Here is a 24,298-nt window from a genome sequence, read left to right on the forward strand (position 1 = left end):
TTTTCCCTGCGTTGGAAGAAGGAAGGGAGGGAGGAGGGCCGCCAACACCTTTCTTTTCTTTTCCCTTGCTTGCGGCTGAAAACCAAGAGGAGGAAGGGGGCTCACGGCTAGAAAGGGAAGAGGATTCTCATGCCCTAGGTGCTGCCCCGTTGCATCCCTTTTATGGCGTGTGGAGCTCCTACTAATTAGGAGCTCCTTACAATTTTCCAAGAGGGGCGCCGGCCCCTCTTGTGTTGCCGGACCAACCAAGAGAAAGGTACGCCCCTCCCTTTTGTGTTGCCCTAGTCCTCATTAAGTAAGGATTGGGAGGCCCTAATGTGGCTAAGTCCTAATCTAATTAGGCTTAGTCCAAAGTTGAACCAATTGGGTTTAATCTAGGTAAGTTCTAATCCAATTAGAACTCAAATCAATTATGACTCAATTGAACTCTTCAATCCTAATCCAATTAGGAGTCTTGTTAATTTATTAGATTAATAATTAATTAGGACTTAAGAAATCCTAATCCAATTAGGATTTATTTAATTTTAGTCCTAATCCAATTATGACTCTTATTTGAATCCGAAGTCCTAATCTAATTAGGACTTCTAGGAATCCTATTCTAAGTAGGAATCCATATTGAATTCAAAGTCCTAATCTAATTAGGATTGTAGGAATCCTACTCCAAGTAGGACTTTCAGTCCTAGTCCAAGTAGGATTTTCAGTCCTAATCCAATTAGAATTTCAGAAATCCTACTCCAAGTAGGATTCGTGTTTTAAGTCCAATTAATTAATTCCCATTGTTCCTTCTTCAACTGATTATCAATCGAATTGATTTCTTGTGATTCATAATCACGTTTCAACCATCTGATCGGTCAATACCTCTAGTGTGTGTGACCCCATAGGTTCTATTCTGACTGGTAGTGAGATATATTGCAATCTCTATCACAATATCATTGAAAACTCCTTTCAATGGGTTGGAACAGTTCCAATTCAACTCATCATGGTTTATCGATCATCGAGATATTTCATGAGTCTCACCATCCACCAGTGACACCTAGCAGCATATAGTGGCTACCCAGCAGAATGGAATAATGAACCTCTAGGTGCAGTTATCGTGTGATACAGTCCTACTATCGTGGATCCCTACAGGACGGAGGTCATGGACAACTCGTCAAATCCCATTGTCTGTCATATGTCAAGATTTATTCGACTTAAGTTCGAGAGTGAAAAACTCTTTCTCCACTGTTTTTACTGCCCCGGCCGAGGTCTTACGAACTCAGTCTTATAAATCACATAGGATCTCTCCTTATCTATCAAGGTCGATAGATTCCTTATAGGTTGCATCCCCTACTCCTACAGTGAACCTACTGCAGCCAATCTACACTGCATGGACCCATATGGCTAGAGACCATGTATGTGTGCAGTTAATCTACAATAACCTCACTGTGAGCAGCCGAAACATCGTAGGTCAAAGGACCAGTTACACTACTGCAACATCAAGCAAGTCACTGACGAGTGGATAGACATCTAAGTGACTTCTTGTCTTCGTCACGCTCAGTACCTTTGTTCTCTAACAAGCACTTGCACAATTGCTCTAGTGTCCCTACACTGTGGACTCAAGACTCGTCCATCAAAGAAAGCAATATGTGCACTAATCTCAGCGGATCAATCACCGTCCTCGTGATGATCCATCGATCAGGAGCAATTCAGGAATTAATCACCAATGACACATGCCTCAAATTCTCAACTCTTGAGAATATGCGTCATCATCTTATTAATTCCTTGGACGATTCATGGACACATAAGAACATGAATGAAAAGAATGCCCAACTTAATTAGGTCAAGTACAAATTTATGTTCCAGAATAAAATAATGCGTCACCCAAATTGGCTTATAAGGCATGCTTCTAACAATCTCCCACTTGCACTAAAGCCAATCAGCCATAAACCTAAGCCTCATCTTCTCAAGATGCGTTTCAGTTTTCTGCTGACTTATCTGCTTAGTGAATGGGTCCACCACATTTCCTGTGGAGTCTACTCTTTGATCCTCTACTTATTTCTTTTTGAGGTAGTCACTTATTAGGTAAAACTGCCGCTCTATGTGCTTCGGTTTCTGGTGAGACCTTTAGCTCCTTAGCTAGTGCTATGGTGCTTTTGTTATTGCAGAAGAGTGCTATGGCATCTGATGACATTACACCTAATTCTGTAATGAACTTTTAAACCAAAATGTTTCTACTGCACCCTTAGAGACGGCTTAACATTCACCTTCTAAGGTAGAATCTACAATGATCGGTTGTTTGGAACTCTTCCAATTTACTGAACCATCATTGCACATAGTCTGATGTAGACTTTCTATCATCAATATGTGTGCATCCTTCTACCTTCAACTATTATTTTCTCCCAAAGACCAAGAACATGTTCTTAGTCTTCTCAAGTACTTAAGACTGTTCTTCATAGCTATCCAGTGCTTCTTGCCTGGATTTGACTGATAGATGCTCGTGACACTCACAGCATATACTATATCATATCACATACATTGCATGGTATACATGAGGCTCCCTATAGCCGAAGCATAAGGGATCTTGCTCATCTGCTGAATCTCTTCAGATGTGTTGGGGCACATCTTGTTGGAGAGATTTATCCCATGCCTAAGGGGTAATGATCCCCTTTTAGAGGTTTCCATGCCGAACCTCTTCAGCACTCCCTCTATATATTTATTCTGTGATAGGACAAGCATCCTCTTAGATCTATCATTATAGACCTTAATTCAAAATATAGGATGCTTTCCCAATGTCTATCATGGAGAATTCCTTACACAACCAAACCTTGACCTAAGTTAGTATAGGAATATCATTCCCAATTTGAAGGATATCATCCACGTACAATACGAAGAATGCAATAGCCCTCCCACTAACTTTCTTATAAACACATGGTTCCTTTTTGTTCTTGATGAAATTAAACGATTTGATTATATCGTTGAAACGAGTGTTCCAACTCCGAGATACTTGCTTTTGTCCATAGATGGACCTTTGCAGCTTACAGACCTTGTGACCACCATCACAGTATCATGATATGCTGCAACAGCAAGCAATATTCGAATGGACTTCAGCAATGCTACAGGTGAAAAGTATCCTTATAATCAATACCTTTGCACTGACTATAACCTTTCGTCACTAGCCTTTCCATTCGAACTTAATTTCCTCTTGTAGATCCATTTACACCCAATAGGTTCTATACCTTCTTGGTGAATCTACTAAGATTCAGACTTGGTTGGAATGCATTGAGTCCAACTCTGACTTCATTGCTTCCAGCCATCTCTCGAAATCGATGTCTAACATCGCCTCGTTGTAGGTATTGGGATCCTTACCTTGATCTCTATCTCCCATGAGGAACACTTCCTCTACGACGTGAAGGAGGTACTACGTGTACTGGCTTAATATAAATAGGTTCTATAGGCATAATGGCTCGTTGCTCTTTAGAGACTTTCTCTTCAAGCTCAATTTTCCTCCCACTGTCTCTATCAAGGATAAACTATTTTCCATGAAGATAGCATGTAGGCTCACAAACACTTTGTGATCCTTTGGGATGAAAAGTCGTATCCTAATGACTCTTTAGGATATCCTATAAAACGAGCATTAATTATTCTATCCTCTATCTTGTTCGCCTATTGTCGCTTGAGTTGAGTTGGACATCCCCAAATCTTGAGATAACCAAGACTCGGTTTCTTACCATGTCATATCTCATATGGTGTGGTAGGAATGGACTTTAAAGGGAATTCTATTCAATAAGTAAATAGCTGAAAATAGAGCATCTATCTAAAGAAATAAGGGTAAATCAGTGAAGCTCATCATGGACCGGACCAATAGAGTCTGATTCCTCCTCTCTGACACTCCGTTGAGCTGAGGTGTACCAGAAGGAGTCCATTATGAAACTATACCATTCTTCTTGAGATAATCACGGAACTCTCCATTAAGGTATTCACTTCCTCGATCTGATTGAAGATCCTTAATGAGTTTTTCTGTTTATTTTTCTACTTCATATCTCAACTCTTTGAACCTTTCAAAAGTTTCAGATTTGTGTATCATACACATATCCATACCATGAGTAATCATCGGTAAATGAAGTAAAAAATTACAACCTCTAGCCTGCACATCGAATGGGCCACACACATCAGTGTGTACTAGGGTAAGTATTTCAGTGGACCTTCCTATGTCCTACAAAAGATAATTTGGCCATCTTTCCTCGAAGGCAGAATTTACAAATCGAATATGACTCGAAAGTCAATGAGCCAAAAAGCTCATGTTTCTCCAATTTTTTTATTCTGTCTTCTCCTATATGGCCAAGCCTGAGGTGCCACAAATACTTTAGATTTATCTCATTTCTGGATCTATTAGATCCTATGGTATTCACTGTTTGCTCAGATACATTTACAGATACATCCATATTATTGTGATAGAGACTGTCAATCATAAAACCACGTTGAACCAATTTATTTATCAAATAAATGGAACAGTAGTATTACAAAAATCTTTCTGTGCTAAACAAGATACAAAAATCAAATTTCTGCTAGCAACAGGTAACAATCCCTAAGTATCCTGAGCATATCTGACATACCTTCTTAAGGTCTGTCACCCTTCATGTTCTTTATGCTTCCCATGTATGTAGGACAGTTCCTCTTCCAATGGCCGTCCATGATGCAATGGAAACACTTTTCCTTGCAATTGGCCTTTTTCTTGGAACTTCCATGGCATTTTCTCAGTCTTCTGCTTCTTCGCAGGCTTCTTCTTCTTCCAAATAGACTCTCTTGGAAGGAGAAACCAACTCGACAGCGAGAACGATGCCCCTTGAACTGTTCAAGGTCCCTAAGGTAGTTACCAATTTATTTAACAATTCTGTTTTTGGTGCATACAATTTTGTTCATATGGTAATTTACTATAAACTGTTCATATGAAGCTAGAAGGGATTGTGGGATTAAATCCGTTTGCAATTCCTTGTGCATGGTCATGCTGAGCTTCTCAAGCTTCTCTAAGCCTTTTATCATGGTCAAACCATGATCATGGACAGACTGCCCATCGCGCATCTTGGCCTTGAAGAGCCTCTTGGACACTTCAAACCAAGCTGCGTGACTCTAATCACCATACAACTCTTGCAGGTGATTTAATGTGTCCTTGGCAATCTTCATGTTCTCATGCTGGCATTATAATTTATTGGACATGGATGCCATTATGTAGCACCTAACTTTATTGTCATCGTTCGTCCACTTAGTATGCGTCTTACGCTGATCAATGATCGGACAGATTGGTAATACTGGGATTCCATGGTCTAGCACATACCCTAATTTCTCACAATTCAAAACTATTTTGAAATTTGCTGAACCAGTCTTTATAATTGGGTTTGGTCAAACGGTTGTTCTATAGGATGAGTTAAAAGTCTAGAAGCTGACATTATAATCCTCAGAGAGTAAAGATTCTAGTTAGAATTTTGTACTTGATCCTAATTTGTTCTAGGGTCTTTTTAGAACAAATGTACCTCCCACTATTTTCTCGAATTCCTCACACTCCCCTGGTAGAAAATCGAAAATTCTACACGACTAGGATTTCTAGTGGGTACTGCAGTCCCATCGATTTACATGCCACCTCACCTAACAGTTATTGGTGACACATAAATAGATGAGTGTATAACTCTTGTACAATGCTTCTCAAGCATGTTGCAGTGCTACTTGGTCTCTAAGTCATGAAGACCTCACCTAACAGTTATTGGTCCCATTCCTTAGTTAAGTCAGACCCACTGTATAACCGTAGAAATAAAGTTGTCATTGGGTCCTCACCTAACATTTATTGGTGCCCAACCCCACTTTTACTCTACAACATCTCATGTCTATAGAGAGGTCCAGTCCCCCGATGCAACTTGTCCACTATGTCCAGCCGAGATAAATCAACATCAGAAAGACCTTAGCAGCTCTGCTACGGTGGACGACCTATGGACTTAATATCGGTTAATCGGGTCTTAGTGTTTGCAAATTGAGCTCTTCATAAGAGGTAATCGAACAATTGGCCAGGTAAGCAGGTGGGAGGCTCCCCTTACTCAGAGAGTAAGGTCCTAATTAAGTAACCACCTTTCATGCTTTTCTAGACACCAATTAGATCAATTAATCTAATATGACTCGCTCATGTTGGTTCATTCTCGACTTGATTGAGGAGGTTTTAGTTTAGGTCTCATTTGGATTGGTCTATTAGTTTGCATCACATGTAAATCTATCTACCCCGCTCACATTTGCATCAAATGCAAATAGCACATCACAGGCAGTTATAATCGCAGCAATAAAGCTAAACTTTAAATAGGTGATGATCATGGATTCTAAATGGGTCATATTATAAGCACATGCATGTCAATCGATCAACTGGTCTTCAACTCTTGAATTGGTCCCGAGCCTCCTTGATTCGATCCCTGATCAACTCTTAATCCAATCGCCATCAACCGCTCAGATCGCCGTTCATCTCATGCACTGTCTTCGACTTGATCGTTGACGTACATCACATCACAGAAATACAACTAGATAAAAAATAAAAATAATAATAAATTACATCCCCTTTTAGTAGGCACGCAAGCCTCTCAAAACATCAAATAAGATGCATGCAAGCATCTGAAAAATTACATGACATTGCAGATCACATCGCAGGTCTTTACAATTGATACCAAAAGGGTTTGAATCCAATGATCATCACCACATGCAACAATTATAATTTTCAGATCTGAAATCTAATTGATCATCTTATGGCATGGGTTGCTGATCATGATAAACATGATTCTAAACTTTGTAATTCCATTAACAATGCAATTAGAATCATCAATTTATCACATAAAAATCAGCAATCCTGAAAAATTCTGCATGCAGAAAATTTCAGCACACATAACCTTTTAAATTTCAGATCTAACATGCCTTTTTATAATTAATTCTAACCTTAATCTACGAAACCTAGGCTCTGATACCACTGTTGGGAACCCGCCCATGCCGCAGAAAATTAAAAAAAATTTCAGATGGCAGTAGAAGAGGCATGTGCGGGATCGACGTTCATCCTATGAACGTTGTTGAATAACCGTTCGTAGATAGATTAGAATTAAAAACTTTTAAACTAATTATGAAGATCAGATCTTTATCTTGTGCGGGTAGATGATCACCGCAACCGCAAACTGAAGTTCGTGGTTTAGGATGAAGGTTCGCTTGAAGCTGTTCACGCGTCCGACCTCTACGGGTATCCACACGAAGCAGAGGACCGATCAAAGCTTCCTTGTCTCCCCGGGGTGCTAGCTCCCTTGCAGAGACTATTTTAGATGGCTGATTTTCTCCCTTTGAATCAACTCTTGATTATGCTTGGGAGGAGGAAGAAGGAGGCTCTAAGGAGAAGAACCTAAGGCTACTTGCAGCCTTTTCTTTTCCCTGCGTTGGAAGAAGGAAGGGAGGAGGGAGGAGGGAGGGGGCCGCCAACACCTTTCTTTTCTTTTCCCTTGCTTGCGGCTGAAAACCAAGAGGAGGAAGGGGGCTCACGGCTAGAAAGGGAAGAGGATTCTCATGCCCTAGGTGCTTCCCCCTTGCATCCCTTTTATGGCGTGTGGAGCTCCTACTAATTAGGAGCTCCTTACAATTTTCCAAGAGGGGCGTCGGCCCCTCTTGTGTTGCCGCACCAACCAAGAGAAAGGTATGCCCCTCCCTTTTGTGTTGCCCTAGTCCTCATTAAGTAAGGATTGGGAGGCCCTAATGTGGCTAAGTCCTAATCTAATTAGGCTTAGTCCAAAGTTGAACCAATTGGGTTTAATCTAGGTAAGTTCTAATCCAATTAGAACTCAAATCAATTATGACTCAATTGAACTCTTCAATCCTAATCTAATTAGGAGTCTTGTTAATTCATTAGATTAATAATTAATTTGGACTTAAGAAATTCTAATCCAATTAGGATTTATTTAATTTTAGTCCTAATCCAATTAGGACTCTTATTTGAATCCGAAGTCCTAATCTAATTAGGACTTCTAGGAATCCTATTCTAAGTAGGAATCCATATTGAATTCAAAATCCTAATCTAATTAGGATTGTAGGAATCCTACTCCAAGTAGGACTTCCAGTCCTAGTCCAAGTAGGATTTTCAGTCCTAATCCAATTAGAATTTCAGGAATCCTACTCCAAGTAGGATTCGTGTTTTAAGTCCAATTAATTAATTCCCATTGTTCCTTCTTCAACTGATTATCAATCGAATTGATTTCTTGTGATTCATAATCACGTTTCAACCATCTGATCGGTCAATACCTCTAGTGTGTGTGACCCTATAGGTTCTATTCTGACTGGTAGTGAGATATATTGCAATCTCTATCACAATATCATTGAAAACATCCCCACCTTCCTCCAGTATCTCACTGGCAGTCCCTCGTGAGTGCGGCACGCACCAGAAGAGTTTCAGATTCTTATGTAGGAAGTTCTTAGACAAGATTATGAAAAGTCGAAAGAGCGAAATTGCATAAAATAAAAAAAGAAAGTGATGACAGAAGACTGCATGGCCCCGTCTTCCTTACCATGGCAAGTCTTTGTGAAAGAACTCCGATGAGAAGAAAAAAGAAGGCGTTAAGAGAACCGCGCTCGATCCACCTTGTTTGGAGTAAAAAAAGGGACCCTAAAAACCAATTCGGATGGAAGGAGCTCTCCTTTCAATGGGTTGGAACAGTTCCAATTCAACTCATCAGGGTTTATCGATCATCGAGATATTCCCTGTGAGTCTCACCATCCACTAGTGACACCTAGCAGCATATAGTGGCTACCCAGCAGAATGGAATAATGAACCTCTAGGTGCAGTTATCGTGTGATACAGTCCTACTATCGTGGATTCCTATAGGACGGAAGTCATGGACAACTCGTCAAACCCCATTGTCTGTCATATGTCAAGATTTATTCGATTTAAGTTCGAGAGTGAAAAACTCTTTCTCCACTGTTTTTACTGCCCCGGCCGAGGTCTTACGAACTCAGTCTTATAAATCACATAGGATCTCTCCTTATCTATCAAGGTCGATAGATTCCTTATAGGTGCATACCCTACTCCTACAGTGAACCTACTGCAGCCAATCTACACTGTATGGACCCATATGGCTAGAGACCATGTATGGTGCAGTCAAACTACAATAACCTCACTGTGAGCAGCCGAAGCATCGCAGGTCAAAGGACCAGTCACACTACTGCAACATCAAGCAAGTCACTGACGAGTGGATAGACATCTAAGTGACTTCTTGTCTTGGTCACGCTCAGTACCCTTGTTCTCTAACAAGCACTTGCACAATTGCTCTAGTGTCCCTATACTGTGGACTCAAGACTCGTCCATCAAAGAAAGCAATATATGCACTAATCTCAGCGGATCAATCACCGTCCTCGTGATGATCCATTGATCAGGAGCAATTCAGGAATTAATCACCAATGACACATGCCTCAAATTCTCAACTCTTGAGAATATGCGTCATCATCTTATTAATTCCTTGGACGATTCATGGACACATAAGAACATGAATGAAAAGAATGCCCAACTTAATTAGGTCAAGTACAAATTTATGTTCCAGAATAAAATAATGCGTCAGCCAAATTGGCTTCTAGGGCATACTTTTAACACTCCTTAGGTCCTTTGATCTCCCGGCTTGATGCATCTAGACTGCAGCTGCCCTCTATTCGCTTCATATGGAAGATCCTTTGAATCCTTCCATGAAATCTGTAGAGGATCCTCTCTTGGCTGGTCAGGGCTTGGTCTTTGGCTGTTGGTTCTCCCACGGATTGCTGACATGGCACTCTTGGCGCGTTGGATGCTTGACACATGGCTCGGCCGGGCCTGCTGTTGTCTTGGCCGAGTGCTTCCTTTTCTGCCTTTGAGAGCCTTTCCTTCTTTGCTCCTTTGCACACCCTTGGATGCTGGACATGTGTCACGGCCTGTTGTCCATGGTGCTGGCCGAGAGCTATCTTGAGAGCCTTACCATATCTACTCCTTGGCTTGCTCTTGGATGTTGGCCATGTGTCTCGGCCTGCTGTTGCTTGTTCTAGCCGTGGGTTTCCTTTTTTGCTGGTTCGGCGCACATGTGATGAATGATCTTGCTGATGTGTTGGTCCTTGGATTGTGCTTGATTTTCCATGTGCTAATGTGGTCGGGCTTGGCCACATATGGCTTGATTTGCTTGGGTTCAGCCCGTGCGCATGTTGCTGATTTGCACGGCTCCCTTGTGCTCGGTTGGGTGCTGATTCATGGGGCTGGGCACACTTCTTGGCTGAGCTTTGGGTGGTCGAACCCTTGCTTGATTGAGCTCCGGCCTTGGTCCACTTGACTAGGTTCGGGTTGCTCCTAGACTTGGGTTCGCTGCTGCACATCTGAATTTGCTGTGTTGTGCCTTTCGATTGAGGACCGCTTTTGGTCCATTTGACCGGGTGTGTGATGCTCCCGGATTTTGGTTGCATCCATGTTTGACCAAGTGTTGGGCAGACTTCTATGTAGTGGATTTGGCCCGAGTCTTGGCCTTAGTTGAGCTTGGTCTCGGCCAAACCTCCTTGGATGTGGCTCGACGGGCTGAGGGTCTCATCACATGTCCCGCGCGCGCGTCCCTTGCGCGGGGAAGCGCACCTGTGCCCATGCGCGGGGAAGCGCACTTGTGCCCATGCGCGGGGTAGTACGCCCGCGTGCGTTGGGAACCGCACGGGCGCGCGCTCCCACGGCGGACCGGTTCGCCACTGGTACGCCGACCGGTACCGGTTCGGCGTACCTTGTATCAGACAATACTAAATACTTATTGTATAACATCTAAGTAACAGTTGTAGTCCATATCTTAAAATACTTGGACTGATTCTCTATTTGCTTGCTATAGCTGTTGGGTTGTTGTAGCTTGTTGAGACCTCCCTAAATCTTTTCATTCGCGGAAAAGATACATCATGCAAGTTACATGACATTAATTATTTACACGTGTTGACAAAGTTAACTCACCTCTTCTCGACATAGGGCAGCAACCTTCGGATCATGCTCCATCTTATAAAATACATAATGCAGGGTAGCTAAAAGTTCCTCATTTGTACCTATCCTAGGGATGGTGTATTGGAACTTTGGGTTCAAATAGTAAGCTATCAATATAGTTTGCAATTGATTTCATATAACAATTTTACTCAAAATACACAACCATATATGACAAACAGGTATATAAGTGAAATTACCTGCTAGATACAACTTTCTACTTATCTTATAACCTCACCTCTGATTGATGATATCAATATACTCCTGCGCATGCCTGAGATTTGCCTTCCCAATCTGTGCCTTGGTAGCCATCATCACATAGTAAAGAAAGCCCATCTGTGGGTAACTATCACTGTCCACTGTCCTTAGCACTATATAAAATGGCTTGATAGCCTTCACAATCCTGTCATCCTGTTGCCAAACTTGCTGGCTTGTCTCCAAGCTTTCCATATAACTCCCTTCAGTGTCGATTTCAGGCATACCTACTCTCTTGCCACTTGCAACTAACGAATATTTGATGCAGGTCTGCTTTCTTCTCAAGGAGGCAATCAAGTGCAATGTAGTTCATCAAATCATGTGACTGCTGATATCAAGATGTATGTACTTCCTCATCAAAGCAAGCACCTATGTGTGGTTGTAGATGAACCGTGTGATGGATTGAGCTAACTCCATAATCTTCTTCACTCTGTATTATTTTTCGATGTCCATCAACATGAGATCAATGCAATATGCAGCACATGGAGTCTGAAATATATTTTTTCTATGGACATTATCGGTGACCGCCTACCTGACATTATGCTCTCCTATCTAATCAATTATCTTCATCAATCTGAGAATGTACTAAGTGTCGTGCACCTAATTGAAAGAATCAATTGACTTGTGGAAGAAAGTTTTTATGTCACATTAGGTCAAAAAGTTGATGACACTTCGTCTGCTGGGATTTGTCCAACCATCACATATTACAGTCAATACATATGTCTCACTTACTTTGGTAGGAGGCAATCCATTTCTGTAACTCCTTATTGTTGTCTAGTAGATCGACATAGATAATCTTTGGCCTTGGCGGATCTATACTCGGTCCGACACTGTAGATGGAGGTGATGGCAGACCGATAATAAGTGTTGTCACCGCATTAGCTAGGGTATGGCTAAAGTGGAACCACAATGCAGTGGCTCTCCACAAGTCGTCCTTTACTAGCATGATGTTTATCCTCTGCTACTTTGAATCACTACTTGAGAATGTATAAGGATCTCGATCATGAATAGTGGCCCTTGGCAGAATCTCCCTAGAGAACTCTTTCCTTTCCTACCGCCAAAGGTCCCAAACATGGATATTAACCAGTTGCTACCTCCAGTGACAACCTTTTTATGGAGGTCCTCTTCAAATCTGGATTTGTCCTAGTGGCTCTAGAACCAGAGCATGACTTGTATTGAGAAGGCCCAACCTGAAATTATGCCCTGTGCTTGGCAATCTTGTCCTACTACTACCGGTCATTTAGGCCTGCCTGGATGGTAGCCTAAATTTTCTTCTCATCATTGGGCACGAACTACTCAGTACCCTCTGAATCTCTAGAGATATGATGGTGGTTGTGCTGCTCGGCATTCGACCTCCGCTCTATTGCCTTTTGCTTCGCCGCCTTGAAATTGGCGAAGTATTGGTTAGATGTTGCTTCAACCTTTTGCTGGCTTTTCCAACGAATGGGCACATTAGGGTAACCACGGGTTATTCCTAGTTACTTCAACTTAGTTACTCCTCCTCTCTTGAACTCTGCGTCGCACCGCTTGTATCTCCAATGGTGCTGGCCTGAGGCATGACCCATGATCCTAACCAATATCATGCTTTAGGTTATTCTTTCTGTGTGGATCCATTTCTGCAAATTTATCGAGCACATTCCAAATTAGGCGAGAAAAATAATCAACATTATCTACATGTAATATGAATTTTTTAATAATCTCTACACTTCATTAAATAACATTTAATTAAGTTTTAATTAATAAATTAATGTTATGTTAAAATAACAATAAAATTTATTTTAATTCGAAATAATGTAGAACCCTTACTAGGATGCTAGATATATTTTTATCTTAGAGTATCATTATTTAATTAATATTTAAAAATAGTGAATTTTTACTGCAAGCAAAAAAATTAGTTTTCTATTACAGAAAATATTTCTGCATTATCCATATATTTTACAAATTTTTCATAATTTTTTATTTAATATTTTTATTTTTATTTAAAAATAATTTTTAAATATAAGATATGTAAAAAGTTAATTTGACTTCGGATCTATGTAACACTCTATCAAGGATGTTACATATATTCTTTTTAGCTCGTGGGGATGCACACAATACTACTTATTTTTCAAATTTATTTAAATTTGGACCTATTAGGTGCACATGATCATGCCTAACTTAAATAAATTAACACCAAATTTTGATAGCGAGTAGCATAATACCCCTAATCATGCTATTGATTTTACTGAATTTTTTGACAATTATTTTTTAATTTCTAATTCAAAAATATATATTTTTATTTATAAGGTTAATGAAAAATTATGATTTTAGTGGTATTATGTAGATTATCCATAGATCTACAGCATATCATGAAATCATGCCAAAATCGAAAAATTTGGCATGATCTCCCTCCATTTTTCCATTGTAGTCCCGATTTTCAGCCTCTAAACAAAAAAAAAAAACTTGAAATGAGGAGAGGTATTTTACGTAATTTGAGCTTCGATCTGGCTTGAAATCAGTGAAATTTGCCTTTTTTTGTATTTTTCAGGATTTAAAAAATCTTTGCCCCTCCCTCTTAATTATTAGTTTGGGGTGGGTGGAGGGGGGTCTGCTAAACAGATCCCATGCTCGGTTCACACCGGTACTGCTCGAACCACTCAATTTAAAGTATTTCACTTTATTTTTCGAACCCAGGGGATGAACCATGCTGGTTCACCCTCGGTATGGCTTGGTACGTTCTGAACCAGGTGATTCAAGATGGTACGACAAACTTTGATACAAACGATTATCCTTTTGCTTGAATGAGCTAATTTACAATAAAACCAGTGGTCTTCTATTTGGTTAAATCGAAGCTTCTACCTAACAATTGTAAGGGAAATGTATGATGAGAGATAGTAAACTTATGTCTATGAGAATCCCTGTTACGGTGTATGTACATGTGCTCACATGTGTTTGAGCATGCATGCACATAGTGCCAAGCTCCTATATGCATGTGACATATTGATCATTTTTGATTATAGGTGACTGGTGTCACCATATTGGAGATTTTATTTGCATGTTTTGTTTTCAGTATCCCTAGTTATTTTCCAACTTTCAAGAGGGTGCTTTAGGACCAAAATGACCATCAGTCATGGAAGGAAGCTTTGCTTGTTACTTGGAAAAGTTCTCTCTTTAGTTCTTAATCTCTATGTTGATGTTCCATCAGGTTGAGGATGATAAGGTCAGTGAGTTCGAAGTGTGGCAAGGTCTTGCGAATCTATACTCTAGCCTTTCCCATTGGAAAGATGCTGAGATATGCTTGGAGAAGGCTAGGGCACTGAAACCATACTCTGCTGCTGTACTGCATACAGAAGGTAGAGACCAGACTTTTCATCTATGCAATAGTCTCTGTTATAGTTTACTGGTTTTTTGGTACCGCTGAACTAATAGAAAGCTTTTGATTTATCCACAGCTAACAATTTATCATATTGGTTATTTATGTTCATCTTGTGCAAAGGCAGGTTCGTTCCTTCCTGAAATGGATGTAATTTGGCATAAAGAAGGTTAAAAAAATTATCTACATCAAATAGGAGGAGGAAATCTAAAATTCTTGTTATGAAGTGAATTGTTAAATAATTTTTCTACATTAAACAGAGGAGTTGGCAATCTATGCTCTGCATCCTTGCATGCACGTAATGCCCACATATAATTCCTAAATCAATAAGGTACCTGGCAATCTAAGAACCCTGTAATGAGGTCTATGTGTGCATGCATACTTACAGAAATGCTTCATTACGAGATTCTTAGATTGCCGATTTCTTTTTTCTTGATGTAGATTTTTCTTTTAACAACTTCACTGCAACAATATAGGATGGTCAACCCTTTTTTTTGATGTTGAAAAATTTTTAGCCTTCTTTTATTACAATAGGTGTTCATTCGTTGGCAAGAAACCTATCAATGTATGGAAGTACTACAACCAGTAACTATTGTTTCCTGAAGATAAGCTAATCCTGCTAGGAAGTCAGTATTTTAAGCTGTATCTTGTTGTTGGCTTCAACTGACTTCTGCAACTGTGCTTCATGGATTATTTTAGAAGTATAATTCAAATAGAAAAACAATGGTAATTCAGATTTGGGATGTTACTCCTAAAAATAAAAAACAAGTACATATTCATTTGAATCTAACACAGTTGTCGCTAATGCAATCTAACTAAGTCTTGAATTCTCAGTGTCAAGTCCTTTTCCTTCCTTTATGATATCTTCTAGCTTCATTAAGTTTGACTTCAACAAAAGAAAGAGTTCTTTTAAAGAGGAAAAGTTAAGCACCAAGATCGAAGGTTGACTTTTGGCCTCCACATATGTTATCTTCTCTCTTTATTTTTTGCTTATTTTTCTTGTGGGATTTTAAGTTTTTGTAAGGTTTGATCAACTTTCAATGTTACTTGCATGTGTCCAAGCATTGAATTCACATACAAGTTATTCCTGGTGCGATGTTATAGGCTCAGATTATAGTCCTACCAGATTCTTTTTGTTGGGTTTGTATCAAAATAAACAGCTGACATCATTAAAACTGGGAAGAGATTGACAGTCTTTGTACCTGTGATTTACCAGGTTCTATGTATGAGGTCCGTGGAGAGACTAAAGATGCATTGGCTGCTTACAGCAATGCCCTTTCAATGGAGCTGGACCATGTGCCCTGCAAGGTGTCGGTTGGTTCCCTTCTCTCTAAGAAAGGCTTGAAATCTTTGCCTGTGGCCAGAAGCTTCCTCTCAGATGCTCTAAGACTTGAATCCACGAGTCGACTTGCCTGGTATTACTTGGGATTGGTTCATAGAGACGAGGGGAGGCTGGTTGATGCAGCGGACTGCTTCCAAGCAGCATCCATGCTAGAAGAATCAGATCCTGTAGAGTGTTTCAGTTCGATCTCATAAGCCTTCAATGGAGGGCCCCATCAAATTTTTCCCTTCCTGGTACATAACCAAGAGAATTGAATTTCAGCTGTAGATTGTATTTATAGGGCTTAGTTTGGTTGTTTTTTCTTTTTTTCTTTTTTTCCTCTGTAATTGTATCACCGCTGTTGCATCCTGGCCAGTATTTAGATTTATCTAATGAGAAACATTAGAAGGCAATTTGTCTTGGTTGTCATTTAGAGTAGTAGAACTGTTGATCATGTACATTTTATCATATCAATTCTTCCCTTGGTTTTCCTTTTTGATTCGCACTGCCAGCAGTTGTTGATAGCAGGCAGACTCTGATCGCTGTATGAATCGCAGTGATGTCTGATAAAGAGTACCGTAAAACAGAAGGTTATGTGTGCAATGTTTGTGGTCTCGCTGAGTATATTACTGGAAGCTTTTGTGTTTCACCAGTTGAGAGCTTAATGCCGAAAGCAAAATAATATATGAATTTTTGCATGAAAAGAAAGAGAAGACCTATACTGGATTCGACCAGAACGAATCCAGGCTGCTATTCCCAAGGAAACTGGCAGATGATACCAGCGCCAAAACCATGTGGAGTGTAATTGTTTTTTGGCAAAATGGGTTGCTTGTCATGCACTCCATGTCTTATCTGGAGGAAGTCGATGGTATGATTTTTATCAAATATAATCCATCAAAATTTGTTATCGGCTTTTTATTGGTGGCTATCAACATTCTATTAACCATGTGCATTGATTGTCAAGACAGCTTTGCGCAGCTAAAGAGTTCTGTTTCTTAATCTTATGACAAGTTTGTTATAATATTAATATTTTATACATTTTCATTGTTGATTGTGAACTACAAGAATGTTGGTGAGTTAATTGTATCTTATGAATTGTAAAATTTAGAGCTTATGCTACAAGGAAGCAAGAAGTATAGGTTATAGATGGACAAGTGAACAAAATATTTTTCTTTCAGAAGGTTAAGCTCAGAGTTAGGAGCTGATTTGAAGGATGGTCGGTTGATCTGAAAATCCTGAAACTTTATTATATACATTGCAATAAAATTCACTGGATGGCAGCATGTATCATATGGTGTTTTAGAAGCAAAACCACAAGCTAGGGAAAACATAAATGAGAGAAAAAAAGAAACATCATTTGATGCAAGTAATGATAAGATAGGGCAAGTTGTAGCTGTCTCCTGATGATAAAGTTGTAAAGATGCCAAGCTGATGCTCATGTGCTGCTTGAGTTTAGTGATCTCTCTTTGGATCTATATTTGTAATAACCAAGAATCTTATTTAGAAAAAGCTAGTCAAAAGATATTATTTGGGTTTTTTTTTCTTCTGTATAAGTATGCAAGATCTACTTAGATTTGAAGATCCATATGGGCATATGTTTAGTCACTCAACTCGGCTATGCATTGGGTGACAAAGGAACCCAAGTAATACCTTTCGGTTATTTTTTTTGGGATGATGTATTGGGTTGTTGTAGTTTTTATCAACCTTAAATGACATCCACATCGGTAAAAAGAGAAAGACCTGGCTAATTGTAAAACTGAATTTTAGTTTCGTGAGAGTGAGGAGGAACTTTATGAAGAGCAAGGTCAAAAGATTGTATCAACTTTCATTTTTATGATATAATCATGCAAAAATAAGAGATGCAATTGTGGAATCTGGCATAGCATAGTAAAGCTAGTAATATATGATGCTTGAATAGTTTTTTTTTTTTTGAGGAGAAAGAAGGGTGAAAGCCCACCTAAATTATTATATTCAACTTTATGAATTGTTTTGCGTTAAGACATACCATATTATCTTTTAAAAGGGAACAAGTATGATATCCATGCGACGCACAGAGAGATGAAAAAAATTTAAATATAAATTTATGTAATAAAAGAATAAACAATTTCTTGGGACATAGAATGAAAAATATAGTTTACCAATCCTTTGGTCAAGAGAAAAGTCAAAAATAATTGGAAAAATTTTGTTATTATGGTTAGTCGGCTTCTTGTCTCTCAAGTACATGTTCAAGTCCCCATGATGTTGTGGGGAAGTGTTGAAACACCTTGAAAATAGAGGTGGAGCAATGCGTGAGGCTTGTAGTTTTGGATGCTTAATAACACAAGTTGTATAAGGAGTTTGGATCCAGATATGCCTTGGAGCCAGCACTAGCTTATTGCCCAGCTATACAGCCCAAGATGGGGGGTGGAGGATGAATTGGGCTTTTCGAAACTTAAATGTAATGCAGTGGAATAAAACTTGATAGATGAATATTAATTTTAACAAATGAGTACTAAGTAAATATGCAGAAAATTAATGCAAGCAGATCAAACAACACAAACACACAAAATTTATAGTAGTTTGGTGCCAGCCCAGCACCTATGTCCACTTCCCAAGACATCATTTTTAAAAATGTTTACAATAATCTTTCTAGGAATACAGTCCAGTTGCTTTATACGGGCTCACAATCCAGTTGATTTTCACAGGCAATCAACCAAAACCTACATCGAGCCTATCTCCAGAATCAACAAGCGATTGTTTTATCCAGGCTCACAATAAATCCAGTTGATTTTTACATGCAATCAACAAAATCCTACATTTATCTGAGATCATAATCAACCCTGTTGATTTTCAAGGCAATCAATCAAAACATATATAATTCAATTCAAGGTCTGAATAGAACTTCTCCTAAGTTTTAGTCTCTAAAGCTTGTTACTAGTATAGAAAGAATAAAGTATAAGCACAATAAAGTACAGCTCTTGAATAATAAATACAAAGGAATAAATGGAGCCTGGCTCTGTTGGTTGGCTTTGATTGATCTTGAATGCACTTTACTAACTCTCAGTTGTAGAAGATATGATCTTTCAGCTCTAAATGAATGCGCTTGAATAATTTTCTCTTTGAAGCTCTCTTTTTGTTCTTCTATTTGTGCTATTTGTGCATTCTTTTGTTCTCTTGGTGTTCCCACGTATTTATGCCATTTGGAAGTAGTTAGAATACTCTACTAGCTATTAGACAGGTTAAAAGGGCTGTTATGAAATAAAAATAGCTATTTTGACATATAGAAAAACTGGCTATTACTATTGTCAGGCACAGAGGGGTCGACTCGATATTTTCATGCGTTGACTCGTGAACTACAGGAGTCAACTCATAATCTTCAGGAGTCGTCTCGAGCTTGCTGTTGCTTTTGCTGCACTCTGTCTTTCTTCTTTGACCATTGCGGAGTTGGCTTTCTTAGTTTAAGAGTTAACTTGTCTGATGACAGGAGTCAACTTGTTGTTCGGGGTCAACTCTTCAATAGATTGAGTTTTACTGCTCTCTATTTTTTCATTGTAACTATTCATGGGTCGACTCACTTATTTCTGAGGTCGACTCTTATTTGACTAGAGTCGGCTCATGTTTCTAATGGGTCGACTCACCAATATAATAATTTTTTTAGCTTTTTATCTTTTTTTTATGGCCATTCAGAGGTCGACTTGCTTGTCTCTAAGGTCGACTCTTGTTAGATGGGAGTCGGCTCTTGTACTTTATGAGTTGACTCGCTAATACGTTGAATTTTATAGCTTTTTGTCTATCTTCTGTAACTATTGTAGGGTCGACTCGCAATCTGCTAGAATCAGTTTGTGAAAGCATATCAGCCAGTAAGAGTGTGCCGAGGTCGACTCATTGCAAACTTAAGGTCGACTTTTGAGATAGCTCAGAACGAAATTTTTTGTATTTGCATGTGAGCTTCGAAAGATTGTTTCACGACCCTTTTGGAGTTGTATTTCTTGGTGTAGAACTTCAGATAGATGATCTTCATTTGAGAGTTACTAAAGACTTTTTTCTTGGTTTTCTGAAATCAATCAATCAAACTCAAAGCAATAGATTAATCATCTTTTTACTCAATTGTTTTGCATCATCAAAATCAAAATTACTTTAACCACAAGAATGTCTTTAAAAGAGGATTTCAAATTGCCATTTTGCTTTGCTTCCATTGTAGTTCATATGCTATGTCTTTATACTTATGACTTTACTTTTGTTTTCCATTGATTCCTCTTTTAATTGATATGTTTCATCAATTCTTCTTTTGTTTTAATTTTTCTCCCCCTTTTTACTCTTCTTCCATTTGAACTTATTTCTCCCCCCATTTTTCATTATCAATAATGAGGGTACTTAAGAGAAGAATAATTTACAAGATAAAAATAGAGAAACATTTAAACATTCAAGCTAAAATATCCATTTATTAAATAGAATTGCAACATTGAAGCATATCATAAAAATGGATAGATAAACACATGCCACTTGAACTTAACCTATAGATATCCATCTAGTAAAGAAACTTGCCATAGATAAACACATACCACTTGAATTTAAATTGTAAATTTTCATTAAGTAAAAATGTTTAAATACAAGTATGATTCATTCAAACTATAGGTATGGAGTATGGGAGTTAGTTTCAGTTCAAATTAACTTAAAAATCTGTACAAAATGAGAGGATAAGGAAGATTCCTAAATCCTAGACTCATTTGAGGAAGTGGATGAAGATGATGATGAGGGTGAGCCATGATAAGGCGATAGATAGTGGATCTTCTGGATCTAAACCCTGGTGGAGGATGAGGTGGACAAGATGGACCAGGTTGATGAGTTAGATTGGCTCTCAACTCCTGCATGAAGCGACCGATCGTCCCAAAAAGAGTAGAGGCCGAAGGAGTAAGTGATTCTGTCAGGCATCTCAATTCATCTCAAACTTCTTTAAGCATTCCCATAATCTGTTCACTGATCCACTGAGCACTTGTAGTGAATTCATTGATTTCTATTTTCACTGATGCCTGCAAGTGTCTTGTCTTCCCCTCTGCTGACCTAAAGATTAATTTTGATGATCACAAAATCTTGAAGTATAATTACTAATGTTTGTGTTGCGAGAATAAAGATAATTTGTTTTGTAAGGAACATAGCAAGTTGGAAAAATACAAGAAGGCCTCAAAAGCGCTCAAGAAAAGTTGGAAGAAAGCCACACTTCATTGGCCCAAGGTTCAAGTTCAAAGGATTCAAGTTGGAGGAGCAAATTCAAAAGAAAATTCAAAAGAAAATTCAAAAGAACAGTCCTCAAGTCGACTCCTAGGAAGTACGAGTCGACTCCGGCATAAGCATGGCATTTCGGCACACCCTCGAGCCATCTCCACAAAGCATGAGACGACTCCCAATCGCTTCGAGATGACTCTCTCAGAGAGACAGAAAGTGGTATTTCAGGTCGCAAAGCGTGAGTCGACTCGAGTCAAGCGTGAGGCGTCTCCCGTCCTTCGGACGAAGCGCGAGTCGATTCCCAACTATTACGAGTCGACTCTCTCAGACAAGACAGAGAACTCGTTTTCGATGGACAAAGATGCGAGACGACTTCTGAACCGCGCGAGTCGACTCCAACGAAATCGACCGATAATCTGTCGGAGGAATTCTGAGCCAGAGCCGACTCCAGAATCATGTAAGACGTCTCTTACTTCAGCCGAGCCGACTCCTGGACGGGCGAGACGACTCCACTACGACTGGGATGCATAACAGCTAGTTTTTCTCAACTCCAACGGCTCTATTTTTGTCTCTAACGGCTAGATTTTTGTTTCCACGCCATCTAAAGCTATAAAATCAAGAGGAGAGCTAGGGGAGAAGGTATGGAAGTGGGAGAGAACATTTAGGGAAGAGATTTCAAAGAGATTACAAGAGAAATCTCCCAAAAGCACAAAAGGGCCATTCAAAGTAAAAGAGAGAGAAGAAGAGCATCCAAGTGAATCCCAAAGCTTCCTCACCAACTGTGTGCTGCCTCGGTGATCCTCTACTTCGTGCAAAATCAGAAGAGGGTCAAGTAAAGAAGAAGCCGAGTTCCTTCATCTACAAATTTGTTTGAGGGCTTCTTCTCTTTACTTTACTTGGTTATATTTGCTATATTTGCTTATTTGAGAAGCTTGTATTTGATTTAAACTCTTGCTCTAATATCTTGTAACTTGATTCAATCAAGGGATTGAATCAAGGGGTTAAGGTTTGTTGGTGAGCCAAAGGAAAAAACCAACGTTGTAAGGTTGTGGTTGGTGAGCCTTTGGGAAAACCAACTGGGTTGATTGTGAACCCGGAAAACAATCGTTGTAAGGTTGTGGTTGGTGAGCCTTTGGGAAAACCAACTGGGTTGGATTGTGAGCCCGTGAAAACAATCAGTTGGTTCTAGTCGGTGAGCCTGTGAAAACCGACCGAGTTCGTTGTGATCTCGCAAAACAACAAGTTGGGTTGTGAGCTTGTAAAACAACCGACTATAATCTGAGGGATTATAGTGAAATTCCCATGAGGTCTTGGAAAGTGGATGTAGGTGCTGGGGTGCACCGAACCACTATACATCTTTGTGTTTGTGATGTCTTATCTCTTGTATTTCATGCCTTACATTCATGCTTGATTGTGTAATATCTCTAGCTTTGTTTTCTATAGAGTTACAAGTGATTATTTAGAATTTGCTTAGCTTCCACTCCATTCTTACCATACACATAGATTAAAATTGATCATACAACTATAAGTTAATTTTAGATCAATTGCACACTAAAGCCATAGTATAATTGCTCTAGCTTAATTTTCCACTGCTTTACTTGTAATTGCCTAGAGCTTAAGTAAATAACATCTTATCATTCCGTTGCATTCTATTCAAAGTAAAAATTAGGGAACATAATTTTTAGAAAACCCAATTCACCCCCCCTCTTGGGTTGTCACCTTGGGCAACAAGTGGTATCAGAGCAGGTGCTCTTCTATTAATTATAGTCTTAACCGACTAGAGCTAAAGACTATGACAACCCCACTTAACATATTATTTGCCGAGGGACTTTCCATAAACAGACCTCCACTGTTTGATGGAACTTACTATATTCAATGGAAAGCTAGAATGAAAATTTTTGTTCAATCACAAAACTATAAAATATGGAATATCATTATAAATGGACCTCACACACTTTCTCAAAATGTCAATGAAAAAAATTTAGCACAATTGAATGCTAATGCTATGAACATTCTATATTGTGCTATCCATGAATCTATATTTCATAAGATTTCTGCATGCTTATCTGCTAAAGAAATCTGGGATACTTTAAGAAATATTTATGATAAATGTCAGATTAGCTCACATGTGCTTCAATTGCATACTAACAATGAGACTGCAGAATCTTCCACATTAGCCGAGTCGACTCCCAGTTTGCTCGAGTTGACTCCTAGAGAAAAACAGTCTAAAAGGCAGAGACTCAGTCTTGGAGATCCTGTGAACGAGTCGACTCCAAGTATTTCAGAGTCGACTCTCAAGTTAGCCGAGTCGACTCCAATAAGGCCCGAGTCGACTCCGAGGCAGAACAGTTCAAAAGACAGAGAATCATCCTTTAGGCCTCTGAGAACGAGACGTCTCCCGAAGATCTCGAGTCGACTCTCAAGTCAGTCGAGTCGACTCCAAGTAAACCCGAGTCGACTCGAGGAAGAAAGAACAACAAAAAAATTCAAAAGCTTCCTAAAGACAAAGAAAAAGAGGAAGCAAGAAGAAAGAAAGAAAGAGATAAAAAGGAAGAAAGCCTTGACCAAGGAAGAGTCAAGCAAGAAAATGAAAGCTAGGAGCAACAATGATGATATTAGCTCCAAAGAACTACAAGAGGTAACTAACTTTTGCTTTATGGCACAAGAAGATAAGGTAAAATCTGAATCTACTTTTACGTCAAATGATTTTCAAGAAGAATTTTCTTATGATGAACTTTTAAATGCTTTTCATGATTTGTATGGTGCATGTAGAAAATTAGCTATGAAAAATAAAAATCTTAAAAAGCTAAATTTGGAAATTTCAAAAGAAAGAAATTCTATTGCTGAAATACAAGACAAACTAAATTATGAAAATAAAAGCTTAAGGTTAATTTCAGAAGAATTGATTCAGAAAAATCATAGCTTAATCAAAAACAAACCAAAACTTGAGTGAAGAAGTTGACCAACTAAAATCTCTTATTAACAAGTTCACTGTAAGTTCAGAAAGATTAAAAATGATGTTTGAAAATCAACATGTTGTTTTTGATAAATCCAAACTTGGGTTAACTCCTTTGGTTAACAATAAATCTCTAGAGAAAAAGGTTATCAATGCATCATGCAAACCATTAAATAAGATAACTTATTTCAAACATGAAAAGAATGGGCATAACAACTTT

General features: G+C 38.9%; 1 protein-coding gene across 1 annotated transcript in view; it reads left to right on the forward strand.

Annotated features, from left to right (window-relative positions):
- Positions 1–16,411, forward strand: part of LOC103697114 (protein NPG1-like) — a 49,524-nt gene extending 33,113 nt beyond the window's left edge. The window contains exons 4-5 of the mRNA XM_039118345.1: positions 14,432–14,579; positions 15,816–16,411. Coding sequence (XP_038974273.1) covers positions 14,432–14,579; positions 15,816–16,135 — 468 coding nt within the window. The 3' untranslated portion in view covers positions 16,136–16,411. The remainder of the gene's footprint in view (positions 1–14,431; positions 14,580–15,815) is intronic.
- Positions 16,412–24,298: the final 7,887 nt, after the last annotated feature.

This window comes from Phoenix dactylifera, unplaced genomic scaffold, assembly GCF_009389715.1.
Source record: "Phoenix dactylifera cultivar Barhee BC4 unplaced genomic scaffold, palm_55x_up_171113_PBpolish2nd_filt_p 000340F, whole genome shotgun sequence".
Classification (NCBI taxonomy): Eukaryota; Viridiplantae; Streptophyta; class Magnoliopsida; order Arecales; family Arecaceae; genus Phoenix; species Phoenix dactylifera.